A 13,423-nucleotide genomic window follows, 5' to 3' on the forward strand; every position below is an offset into this window, starting at 1 on the left:
AAATACAAATAGACTCAACCTTTTATTTCATGACAAGAATACATACATACATACATGCATAAAACAAAACATTGACGATAACCTTCCTTTGCAGTATGACTTAAACATAACTCAGTGAAATCCCATAAAACCACAACTTTGTTAAGTTACAAAAGAAGATATACATAGGGCCTTTAAAAGTAGATAGTAAAAAGTTTTTAAAATGTCTAGAAAAATATAATTTTAATCTATGGATCCATCCACTATCTGACGCACTTATTCCTGGTTAGGGCCCGACGAGGGGATGGGGGGTGGGGGGTGGGGGTGGGGGGGGGGGGCTGGGGCCTATCCCAGCATGCATTGCACAAGTTGCAGTAATACACCCTGGACAGGTCGCAAATTCATCACAGGGTACACACACCATTCACATATAAAAATATAACATATGCAAAACAATACATTTGACAAGTCAGAGCCAGACTTTTACCTACACCTAGGGTACAACGAGAGCCAAAGAATTTCCAGGCTTTAGCCCGTACAGCCAGAACGCTGGTCTCACAGGTGCGGTGAACTGCACCTCTACACTGTGCAACAGAATCAGGTTGTCTGTCGTGCTGGAAAAGGCCAGGGAGCCACTGTCCATATCAAGCATAACTCTGACCTTGCTGGGACATTCATGCTTGATGTGCTCGCTGTGGTTGCCATGCCAATAGCACAGCTTACTAGAGCTCCACTCCAGGCACCAGGAGCTGGGGGTGCGGCCCAGCTTCTCCCCTCGGCCCAGTCCGGGGTAAGCCACACCGATGGCCCAGCCCGAGCTCTGGGACGTGTCCACCTCCCAGTAATGCACGCCGCTGCCGAACTCCTGGTCCGCCATCGCCTGGCTGACGTCGAAGCGGTCGGTGTGAGACGACGACGACGGCGGGCGCCCGAGGCTCCGCCTCCGCACCTGGACTCGGCGGTTGTCGTCTGAGAAGATCAGGTACTTGTGCGCCAGCTGAGGACTGAAGGAGAGACGTTCCAAACCTGCCCGGGGGGGCACAGGAGGGAAGACACACATGTACCACGCAGGCCACCGTACACAAAAAGGAACATTTTTTTGAAAAGACTATAGAATTTTAAATCATGTTAACATGCTACAGTATAGGGTACAACAGCAGTGATAGAGGAGCAATAGATTTCATTCTAATGGATACTGTCAGTACTTATAGCTTTTACTGTTTTTAGTCCAAATAGAAAATGTTGTTGGTGTACACTGTCACAAAGGTCTACAAGGTATTCATCTATTTAAAAACTGTAATTATGTTATTTTACCATCATTACAGTGTCTAATTTTCTTCTTCATTGTGTACTACAGAATATCAGAAATATAAATGTTTCACACCACATGAGACAAGTAATGTTTATTTTCTGGCACAGGGCTTAGTGTATCAAATTGTAATTTTTCCTGGTGTCATTTCAAGCCTACCGATTCAGAAAACCACTCCCCACAAACAGAAAGCTTTCTTCCTGACCAATTACTTCAATCAATGTGCCTTTTCATTTTACAAACTGCGATACACCTCAGAAATCTCGATTTGTACGTAATGAACTGTTATAGCTCTAAGCGTCTGCACTTTCATTTACGGCCCCTTGGAACATATCAAACACATCACATCCAGATCATTGTTATGACGGTACTAATTAAATTTCTATCCCGTACCAAATGATCCTCTGCATATACAGTATGTAGCTGTGTTGTGCGCTGTTTTCGCTAACACTTACAATCGTTCAGCCCAGCTGATGGCCCAGCTTCCTCTGCCTCAGTCTCCAGCTCCATGGAAACGCCCTGTTCTTCACCGTGCGAATCTGACGGGCCTCCTGTGGTGACACATGACACTCTGTCGTCAGCACGAAACACACAGGCCTGCGGTAGCGACAATGAAGACGATGATGGTGGTGGTGGTGATGATGATCCTGACGATTCTTATTCTTCTTCTTATTATTATTATTATTATAGAAGAAGATGAGGTGAGGTAACCTCACCTCATTATACTGACCAATCACCGGTAAGAGTTGGAATGCCTTTGTTCAGTGAAAGTGTTATTCACATTCCCGCCCTGCTCAGTGGCCCAGTCTGTGTGGTAATACAATAAGTCAAAGTATCAAATATTCCGGGATACGATTCTGGAATACTTTGATTTAGACGTTTCAGCTTCCTCCTGGTCTACTGTTGATCTGGCAGAGCGACTGGCTATTGCGATACGTATAACCCTTGATGTAGTTGCTCCATTAAAAATAAAAAAGGTTATTTAGAGGAGACTTGCACCTTGATATATTGAGCATACAAGGGCTCTTGAACAGACGTCACGCCAACTGGAACGCAAGTGGAGTTCCACTAAACTGCAGGTACACCACCTGGCCTGGAAAGAGAGTTTTGGTGCATATAGGCATTCTCTCTCCATTGCAAGATCTACTTACTTTTCAAAGTTTATACAAAAAAAATCGGAATCCCCAGTTCCTATTCAAAACAGTTGCTGATTTAACTAATAATCATGCAGCAGCTACACCGCAAATTACAGCTTCTTGTAGCAGTGGTGATTTCTCGACTTTATTTTGGTGTAAAATAACAGGAATTGGAGAAAATATATCTGCTTCCATACTAGTCAACAACAGCTTTATTGATGTCACAAACACGACTGGAATCCTTTACTTCCATACTTCTGAGTGAACCAGCCAAACTGGTTTCTTCTTCCAAATCAACCATCTTCACCAATGCATCTTGGCGTAACTTTTGCTTCAGATCTCTCCTTTCAGGCCCACATGAATAATATCATACGAGTGGCCTTCTTCCACCTAAATAACATGCCTAAATTAAGGAAGATCTCTCCAGTATGCTGAAAAAATGCTTGATTAATGTAACGTTTTCTTGTCAGCCTGCACCAACTTGGCTTTAAAACATCTCTGAATTGTACAGAATGCAGCTGCCAGGGTCCTTACTAGAACTAAGAAATGGGAGCATATCAGTCCAGTGCTTACATCTCTTCACTGGCTGCCTGTCAAATCTGGAATTGACTATAAGATCATGCTGTTAAAGTATAAAGCTTTGAATGGTTTAGCCCCTGACTATCTCAGTGAGTTACTTATTCCTTACTCACCTCCAAGATTACTTAGTTCACACAAGATGCTGGTTATCTGAAAATTTCATGTATATGTAAAATTACAATGGGTGGTGGGGCGACATAGCTCAGGAGGTAAGACCGATTGTCTGGCAGTCGGAGGGTTGCCGGTTCAAACCCCGCCCTGGGAGTGTCGAAGTGTCCTTGAGCAAGACACCTAACCCCTAACCCCTAACTGCTCTGGCGAATGAGAGGCATCAATTGTAAAGCGCTTTGGATAAAAGCGCTATATAAATGCAGTCCATTTACCATTTTGGTGGAGCCTCCTCTCAAACAGCCCCTGTCTTATGGAACAATCTCCCTGTGTATGTGCAGGCCTCAGACACACTCTCTGTCTTTAACTGTCTTCTGAAAGCAAGACTACACACCACCACCAGAGTCAGATTGAAACACCCATGAAATTGGCATCAAAACAATATTAATTTAGGCCATATTTCACTTCATTTCAACATTTCAATCTTATCACCTGTTGCGCCACAAAACATCAGCAACACAGTACCTTCAAGCTGCAACAGAGTAACAGGTTGCTCAGGTGTCTGCTCGGCGTCCTGTTGTTGCCATGCAACAGTGGACAGCTCTGCTGGGAGCGGATTTTCTTGCAGGCTCTCTCCCAAATTTTGCCCCAAGGCAACATCCTGGGAAGGGACGTCTAACTAATTAAGGGATATAGAAATTAGGATGTCAATCAGTGCTCTATAAGTAACTCACAACAAGCACAAGCAAAGAGAAAATAACTAATAAAAAACAATCCAACCTTAGGGTGCATACCTGGACAAAGACAAATTTACGCAACTGAATAAATAACTCCTATAGGGGCCTACAACACACAGCAAACTGAAAGTAAGAGTTTTTCAGACTTTACTGAATTGTCACCCTACTGATACCTGCTCTAACAGACAGACCTACCGGTTCTAACAGACAGAGGGCGTTAGTCAAACATTCCAGCCCTAGCCTGATGCTGTTTGTCATGTTTTCAAGACGCTCCTCGGGTAATTCCCATGGCACATACTGTGGTGCATTTTTTCCATCAGTTAAATTCTCTCTCTCATTTGATGCCGAGGCAACGTCCTGAAATACAGTTTCGGGTAACCGCATTAGAGAGTTAATTGGACGTTGACAGACACAGACCTAAGTTTTTACCAAAGCACACGCTATTACAGGGTAGCCTACTTACTTTGCTTTGCTCCTTGGTTTTACATTTTTTGGAAAGAATGTCATCCAGGCTCTTAATTTCTGATGTCAAGTGTGTTAGTTTTCTCTTCAGTGTTTGCTGTAAATTAAGACACGCTGTGAACATCACTGCTGTCGCAAAACAACAAAGGCTACGCATACAGGGCGATATATAAAACCTGCATCGTGACTTCTATTTTAATGAAGCAATCTATTTTACCGTTAGAAACAAACAAACGATTTTAGTATATTGTCATTAGGACTCAAGCCTTCGGTTGTAGGCTAGTAGGCTACCTAGTTTCCAATTCGAAGAACGTAGCTATCGCGAGTATCTTACCAGATTATGCTCACTTTCGTCTGCGACTTCTGGTTTCTTGGCAGAGGACGGCAAGTCTTCATTGCTTAAAATGTCGTCCAGATACGGTCGAGAACAAATACTGACAATATTACAAAGAGCTATATTTTTCTGCGGTTTATAACCCTTGTGAAATTCTTTCCTGCACTCTGGGCAGCTTCTCACCTTGCCTTCACAGTGTTTTTTCAAGCACTCCAAACAATAAGTGTGTTTACCACAAGATGATGTTGCAGGGTCATTAAAAACCTCGAAACAAATCCAACACTTAAGACTTTTCGCTATCTTCACAAATATATCCTTTGGCAGCGATTCCATTGCTGTCGTTTCTGTGTCATTATTTGCGAGGAAACCGAAACTGTAATGTAACTAGCGTTGATAACTTCTACAGTTCTGACTCAATTTCCCAGAAAGCTTTTTACGCACGACGGTCTACGGTCAGCTGGTTCAAATTCTTTTCGTCTTTTTAAATGACCGCAACCTCCTGGTATGGAGAACTAAATGTGCCAAAATGAAAAAAATAATTCAATAAATTAATGTGGAATATATAAATAATATATAAAAAATTTCATAATTTACACTTTTTCACAATAAAGTAATGTATTTTTTTCTCTCATAACGTGTTGTAGGCCTATTTCCGAATGCCTTTTTACATTTCATAATGACACATTTCCGAATGGTAAGACTACCTGTCACTCAAAACCAGCGGGCTGGACCTACCCACTGAATGGTTTATCTTTTGCGATCTATTAGGCTACTGATTATAATTGAAAACAATTTTCAGAGTTTTTTGTCCAGCGGGCTCGTTCACTTTCATTATGAAATGAAAATGAGTTCGGGAAAGTGTCATTATGAAATGAAAAAAGGCATTCGGAAATACAATATGTTGTCATGAAATAAAATATAATCACGTTATTGTGAAAAGTATAATCAAAGAAAACCATGAAAAAAATGTAAAATGTAAAATCCTCATTTTTATACCAAACACACGAGTATTGTACAAGCGCATGCACAAAAAATAGTATTCAAAATATATTTCAAGTAACATTCTTGTCGCAATCTTACTCCAAACTGGAAAATAAACGTATGCCACTTTTAATACTGTATCGGAGAGTTCTAACTGAATTGATAATACTATCTTGCATTTCATAGATAAGCATTCCTAAATCTGAGCATATTTTTAAAAAACATATAATGTTAGGCAATAGCCAAACGGAGACCATGTTTCCTAAACAGCAGAGAAAGCATGGCACTGACAAACCTCCATCTATTCAAGTGGATCTTCCTCAGATACACACCTGATGATCTTTGGCCAATCTGAGCATATTCCACTGTAAAATTCCAGTCAGTGCATATCTGCTCTGTAAAAAGGTTCATAGTTTCTTATGATATTATGATAATCCTACAAATGTATAAACAGGAGAAATTGTATAGGCCTGTTCTTTTGTCCATCGTGCTAAACATGCCTCAGACCAAACCTATTTTCCAACAGCCCATCATTGGTGATCCACATGTGAATTTATGGGAATGTCAGCCATAGTTTTTGTCCAAGCTGATGAAATTTAAAACCAAAATAAAGTGGGACAGCATGTATACTGCTAAAAGTACCAGTTTGTATCTTCATCAAGACTATTCAACAAGGTAGCTCATCTCCAAACATGAGAAAGGTCGTGTTATCAATTTTATAGTGTCTCCCACTACATGTGACTCCTCCAAATCTTGTGTCCTCTGTATCAGAGTTCAGAGCTTTCTGGGAGTAAGCACGAGTGCAAGTGGATCTTTTTTTTTCTTGTTCTCTTTTCCTCCCTTTTTCTTCATATATTTTTCTTGTCTTTGTTCCCCGATTTCTCCCGTCATTTCCTCCTCTTCATATTGGCTTCAGCTGCAATAAGAGAAAGCCAAATTGTGAGTATATGGAGGCGCAGTTGGTGGAGCAGAAGTCTCCTTGTGCCGCTGCGGTGTGGCAAGGGTGCGATGCCCACAGTTTCATTATTAGGTGGCCGTGCAGCACAATGGTTAGCGAACTGGGTTTGTAACGCCAAGCTTGTAGGTTGATTCCCACGTTAGGGTACTTCTGCTGTACCCTTCGGGCATGGTACTTAACCTAAATTGCTTCAGTAAATATCAAGCTGTATATATGGATTGTGTGTAAAAAGAATGTGTAAGTCGATTTGTAAAAGAGGATTGTTAAACAGCTAAATATAGTATAAGGCAACCAGCCAAGTCTTGTTTTTTTTTTGGGCTATTCTGAGAAAGCGGAAAGCTTTCTGAAGCTTTCTCAGTACATTTATATGTAGGACCCAACAGTCAAGGAGAACTAAGGCTCGTGTTCAGAGAAGGTCAATGCGCGCGCGCACTGACATCCCTTACTGTTGTAGTGCTGAGGGGTCATGGGCTGGGACATGACCAGCCTGAAGGACTCCACCCACTCCCTCTGGTCGAGCTCCTGCTCGCACATGAAGACAAACCGCCGGTCCGGAGTCTCCACCGTCACGCCGCACTTCCACTTGTTCCCCCGCGTCCGCTGGGGCTGGCTCTCTCTCACCGAGTAGCCGTGGCTCTCGGTGCCTATGAACACCGACCCGAGCTCCACTGCATCCTGCAGACGCACAGGCACAGGCGCAGACGCAGGCGTTGCATTTATACGCAGGGGGGACGACAAGTCGCCCAAAGTGAGGACTCAGGTGGAATAAAGTGGACGGTGGATTTCATTCGTCCATGTAAAAGCGGCATATACAGCCATTTAAAAATTAAATGTTGAGTTTTCTTTGGCCAGTACATTATATTACATTACATTCATTTAGAAGATGCTTTTATCCAAAGCGACGTACAAAAGTGCATATCAAGGTCACTGGAACAACTACAAAACACAGGTTCGATAAGGTATAATACTCATTTTGTACAGTTATTCATAGCCAAGAAGTCCAGCTCACAGTGGTCATTATTCTGGCCTAGCCTATGCTAAATCAAACTAGGGGGGCAGTAAAAGCTACAACATTAGGACAATACAAAGTGCAATAAGTGCTGGAATGTACATGGCCAATTGTAAGTGGGGGAGAGAGCTAGAATGCATTATGAAGCTTTGTTCAGGAAGTAAAGACTGGCACATTGGGAATGATGTGAGTTATTTTCAGTATAATATCCTCAAAGAGTTTTTTTTTTTAAATAAGAAATGCACATCATGCAGTTCTACATGCCATGATGGTAAGAATATAGTTTCTTAGATAGAAACCTAGATTGCATCCTGTACCAGCGGAGTTTTGAAGTAGAGCAGTTTTCTGTCATTTGAATTCAGGATGAACCACCTCTTTTTGAACGATTCCCGTTGCTGCCGAAAAAAACAAAAACAAGATGGCACAGAATAAAATGATAAAACAAAACGTGCTTAAATAAAAAGTGCTTTTCATAACGTTAACATCAGCGTCCAGAGAATACCTGATGCATTACCCACCATCGGACCTGTTTTCTCCATATAACCTTCCTTTAAGTAACTTCTAGTAATCCGGGGTATTAGCTAAAAGAAGAAAATAAGAAATATTTCACATCCCTCCATGATGAAGGGGCAATATGTTCTTTGTCCTTGATGGATACATCTATGTAATGGAGATAACAATAGTACACAATCCATGCCAAAACACATTTAGCCGTCAACATCCATAACCTATTTTATCGCAAAGCCAAAGGATGTGAAGCAAATGAACATAAAACAACACTGTCACTCACTTCATCGTCAGTAGCTGTGGGGAAGGCTGTCTTCAGATAAGAAAACCGTACAGCCCGGATTGCATTGAACCAGGAAACAATCTCCTATGGGGAGAAGCATTTTCCTCAGAATGACATAGATCACCCTGTTCCACATACATTATTAGGCCTATAATAGATGAAAAGATCAGTGACACTAACCCAGCTATAATCAAAAGTCGAAGCAAAATGTGTCACCTGAATACTGGATGAACATAAGGTTCTCCTTGTAGAGTAGAGTGTGTTGTTGGAGCAGAGAATATGAACGTAAACAGAGGATGCTAGGTGCGTGTGCATAAGGAAGGTACTTGAGGAAGGAACACTTTAAACAATACATATGATACATACGGATACAGTCTTTATTCTATTGTTTTTCCATGGATGGTAACATTGCTAACCAGTCGAGAAACTGGTTTTTAGATCATCAGTCACGGCAGTTAAGAAACTTAACAGAACTGTGTAACACGGTGTACGTGTAGTGGCATTGAAGTGGTGTATCTAAGGCCAATTATATCAGAGTGTCCTACGATATCACATTTATATGTCCTTAAAAATAAACTCCGTTGGCAATCCTGCGAATCATGAAATCACCACCGTAAATGCCACCCTGTAGCCAGTGTTAACAGGAAGCTTGGCTTGTCATCCATCTCCTATTAGGGGCGACATAGCTCAGGAGGTAAGAGCGGTTGTCTAGCAGTCGGAAGGTTGCCGGTTCGATCCCCGCACTGGGAGCGCTGAAGTGTCCCTGAGCAAGACACCTAACCCCTAACTGCTCTGGTGAATGAGAGGCACCTATTGTAATTGTAATTGTAAAGCGCTTTGGATAAAAGCGCTATATAAATGCAGTCCATTTACCATTTACCATTCTATTCCGCATTTGTGTCTTACATTTTCGAAGATCTCCTCACTGTCACTGTCTGGATAAAAAGCGTCTGTAATGCTCCATTTATGTAATGTCTATTCCTGAGGCGATTCTGTGGTCTGTATCCGATTCTCCGATGATCTAGCTTCAATCATTTCATGGTTATCAACGCATTTGCCTTCACCTGAGTCGTGCGTACAAACATTCTTCCAGGTACGGCTGCACCGTGCAGGTGGCGATTCGATTCTCCGGCTGGAAAAGCGAGCGTTTCAATCCTTATGCGATAACGCTTTGGGGCTTGACTCCTGAGGGTTAGACGTACAATTTACATTCCTCCCAGAACCGCATCACCCAGGCTGCATCGTGTTCAGCCGGGGGTTGACTAAAGCTGAGCACTGCTCGGCCAGTCTACTCACATCCTCTCTGGAGAAGTACTTTAGGGTGAAATCCTTCTCCGAGAGAATGAATTTCCTTTTCAGGAACTGCTTGCTGTCCTTCCCCTTCTTCCACAGGGTGCCTTCATAGAAGCCTTGAGGAGACCCAATGAGAATCTTTATTCACAGTGATTTCCTCCCTAAAATGTTATTCCTCACTTATCTACATGTACTAAGTAACTATCCCTTTGCTGTGGGCAAAAGCAATAATAATACCTCTCTTAGAAATGTTTTGATGGAAAGACTAGCCTTCAGAATTTGTTAAATTGCAACACAGATTTCTATTCTTTTTTGTGTGTGGAAGGCATATAAAGAAATACAACAAGTCGTTCCTTAATATTTCATTCAGCTATCACGCCTAAATTACACTGGTGTTAAAGATGCCACAGTAATCGACATAGGAGACGCTGTGTGGCAGAGAATAGCTCCGCAGTTGTGAATCGGGACTTGTGTGATATTTACCTGAACAGTAGGCCTGTTGAAGGTGTGAGTTCTCCTCTGTGAATTCCCGCCTCTCATACTTGGCTCTTATCCACTGTTCCCTCAAAACTCTGGAGGGGAGGGAGAGATGATCCATTGGTTACATTTTAATTGAATTTTTTTTGCACTTTGGCATAGTTGTCTAGTCCTGTGATAATAACAATGTTTTTTTACCCAGTTTCTTTATTTATTTTTTAAAAAGTACCATACTGTAAAACAAAGTTGTGTCCATAGCTCGACTGCATGTTCAGCTACAGATACATATTTTGTATACATGTAAAAAAATCAATTTATCTTAATTACTGTAAAGATTTCTGAGGCATTACAATAGAATGTATATCTGCAGTCCATTGGCTGATAAACACACACTACACACAAATATAGTCAGTCATTCAAGATAAATCAACTGCATGGTGATTATACATAAAAATGCTAATCTAACAGACAACCTATGTGTAGACAAATAGTAGTTTTAAAAATCCTTCTTCCACAGCATCTGGAGGCCCTTGCAACTGATACATATCATAAATACTGCCAGTAAATACATGTGTAAGTACACACAGACAAGAGCACTCACAAAATTAATTGATCTCACATAAGCCTACTGGCAAATACTTGCACAATGATAATAAACTGCTGGCACAGACCCAAAGGTACAAATAATAATACATGTCACCCTTGAGAGTACGTCAGCATGCACCACACATGCCTAAAATGAGTATATCTGTGTGTGAAGTTTAACCGCTTAAAACAATGTTTTAAGCGGTTAAAACTTCAATCACTGTATGAAACTTCCGGTGGTAACTTCATTGCCAGTAAGCAGACAGACTGTCCTAGGAATTTCTCCTTTCTTGTTCTACTTGCTGAGTTCAGAACAATACGCTGTATGTTCTCTTCCTCTGTGAGATCTGATGTGCTGTGTTGTTATTTTTATACTTCCTGAAACACTGCAATCATTCATACTTTGTGCAAACGAAACTACACAATGCTTGTTTTTTTTTTTTGCATTTGCTGTTTTAATTTTATTACTGTATACTGGTTTGTGTTTATTATTGTAATGAACTGTTCAAAATTGACCTTAACCACAACTAAATATTGGACTTGTCCCTTCATGTGCTATACTAATTTTAATTATATTTGGATGAATATTCAATTTAAGAGATATCTTGCATTTATTTCAGGATCTCTCCATGTTTTTACACAGGTTTTTAACATTGGCAAAATTATAACAATCGTTTAGTCTGTCCATTTAACCATTTTAGAAAAAATCATTACATATTAAATTTTCAAAGGAAACAGTACTTCACATTTACTGATTACAAATGGGCCTTCTGGGTGATATTGCACTTTCATATTCCAGAGACTAACACCGATGTTCTTCATTTTTGTAAGCAAGATATATGCCTCTACTAAGTTAATGTAAGGTAAGGTAATGCACATTTATTTTGCCTCCTGTTATTACATTATAACATGCAGAAAGTGTACTGTTCGGCAGATTCAATTTAAAATAAGAGCATTACTCACACACAGTCATGTTCTTGTGGTCTGTAGTAGAAGGCAGGAACTGCTCTTTCATAAATAGTCCCAGCTGCAGCATTACCATTGGCTTTCATGAACTACGCATTGCACACAATGGAAAAGCAGACAGACAAACAGAAATACAGAAAAGCAAAGCAAAAGCAGACAAACAAAAAAAAGTAAAAGAGTACATGTAATCGCTTCTGTGTTTTTGGTATGTTTCTGCTGTTAAAAAACTTGAAAAACTTGAAATAAACTTGAAATAAAAAAAACCTCTGCAAACTTATTAAAAGGTGTGGAAAACCTTGCAGTGTAAGTGTCACCCAGAATATGGAACTTGATAGTCCAAACTGCTGACTCAGCCAAACGCACAGCCCTCTGTAAAAAGGTGTCCAGAATGATCCCACTAAGGACCAGCATCTTGATTTCTGGGGCGATTCTCTGAAAGGATCCCAGATCTAGCAATGGTACACTCAAGAGTAAAAATATCGCGCCATAGGCCAAGAGTACCTCCACCACGTCATCATCCCAGTAGTCCAAGCGTATGGACTTAATGCGGCTGATTGCAGGTAGATTGCGATGAGTCCCAGAACAGTTCAGGCATACAAAGATGCCTAACTTATAGGACGCCCAGTCCGGCTCTGAGGGATAGGCAACCGAGAAAAAAAGAGAAAACATAACATCCAAATACAGTGGCAACATTTTTATCCAGAAGAAATTATAACTTATTTATACTTTATCATTCCAAAATATTTGACACATAGCCTACAATTATTTGACAGGTAGAATAACGTGTTTTCTTTCATCATTGCGGTTGTGGCAGAAAGATATGCACAAAAAATAAAATCAATTTTAAAAAGTCAGCTACTACAACCCTGCTGAAAGTTCCATCTTAAAACAGCCTAAAATTGCCAAGCTGGTTTAAGCTGTGTTTTGACACTACTAACTATCCGTCTGACCCCCTTCACTCACCTGGGGCTCCGCAGTCTGCGCAACGGTTGTTGTTAGGTTGTTTAGCCAAGTCCAAGAGGACTTTCTTATTTCGATCCCGATCGGCCATATCTATTTAAAACTGTCCTACTTCAGTCAAAATTTAAGCAATCAGCGTCGTCATTTGGACAGTTTACTGATAGCTCCATAAAGTCCGGTGGGATAGGATTTTATTAATAAAGAAGTATAGAATGCCCCATTTTACGAAGTGTTATGGCCGCCGGTTAGGTATAGACCGTTGAGTCTTCTCTGTTACCTCTCACTCTGCGAAAACCCGACAGCATAAATTAACATCCACATGATTTAGGTCTACCGTGTATGAATAAAGGGAAGTGAAATTGACGGGCGTTACTTTTGCACGTTGCACAATTTAATCTCAAAATCCCTATCAATGCATTCTGCCGTTTGCATTCAAAATATCTACCGCATAGACATGTACAACTAATTGAGTATAGACACGATACAAGTAAATGAATATAGTTAATTTTGTGAATATTTGAGTGAATATAATGCATTTAAGAACAAAAAGTTTATTCTGGAATGGGTACATGAAATTAGGCACCAGCTCATGAATAGCAGATCATGAGTTACAGTAGTACACATTTGATTCCAGGTATCATTTAGTCGAATTCCGTTGAATTTGTACGTCACTCACACAAGACGTTTTACAAGGTCATCGGGCCAATTGGATCCGATTGCCAAAACAGCACGAACGGCAAAATCATGCGGAACGAAACTG

The 13,423-nt window shown here is 40.8% G+C and overlaps 1 protein-coding gene and 1 pseudogene across 2 annotated transcripts; both read right to left on the reverse strand.

Moving 5' to 3' along the window:
- Nucleotides 1-9: 9 nt before the first annotated feature.
- Nucleotides 10-5,106, reverse strand: LOC135249012 (E3 ubiquitin/ISG15 ligase TRIM25). 2 transcript variants are annotated; one of them, XM_064324208.1, is made up of 6 exons: nt 4,645-5,102; nt 4,312-4,407; nt 4,044-4,205; nt 3,637-3,790; nt 1,744-1,839; nt 10-1,005 (listed from the first exon to the last, which is right to left on the reverse strand). In XM_064324208.1, the coding sequence occupies exons 1-6, from the start codon at nt 4,975-4,977 to the stop codon at nt 473-475; spliced, it is 1,374 nt and encodes a 457-aa protein (XP_064180278.1). In that variant the 5' UTR covers nt 4,978-5,102; the 3' UTR covers nt 10-472. The 2 variants fall into 2 exon arrangements, with proteins under 2 accessions (XP_064180278.1, XP_064180279.1); XM_064324209.1 differs by lacking the exon at nt 4,044-4,205 and having other exon boundaries at nt 4,645-5,106.
- A 507-nt stretch (nt 5,107-5,613) lies between these two features.
- LOC135249015 (arf-GAP with dual PH domain-containing protein 1-like) lies at nt 5,614-13,407 on the reverse strand (annotated as a pseudogene).
- Between the last annotated feature and the right edge of the window lie 16 nt (nt 13,408-13,423).

Source organism: Anguilla rostrata, chromosome 2 (genome assembly GCF_018555375.3).
Source record: "Anguilla rostrata isolate EN2019 chromosome 2, ASM1855537v3, whole genome shotgun sequence".
Taxonomy (NCBI): Eukaryota; Metazoa; Chordata; class Actinopteri; order Anguilliformes; family Anguillidae; genus Anguilla; species Anguilla rostrata.

Coding starts and splice junctions, on each gene's coding strand:
- LOC135249012 (XM_064324208.1), bottom strand. CDS start 4,977: ATGGAATCGCTGCCAAAGGATATATTTGTGAAGATAGCGAAAAGTCTT. Junction 4,408..4,644: donor ACGAAAGTGAGCATAATCTG/GTAAGATACTCG, acceptor CTTAATTTACAG/CAAACACTGAAGAGAAAACT. Junction 1,840..3,636: donor TACTCTGTTGCAGCTTGAAG/GTACTGTGTTGC, acceptor GTGTCACCACAG/GAGGCCCGTCAGATTCGCAC.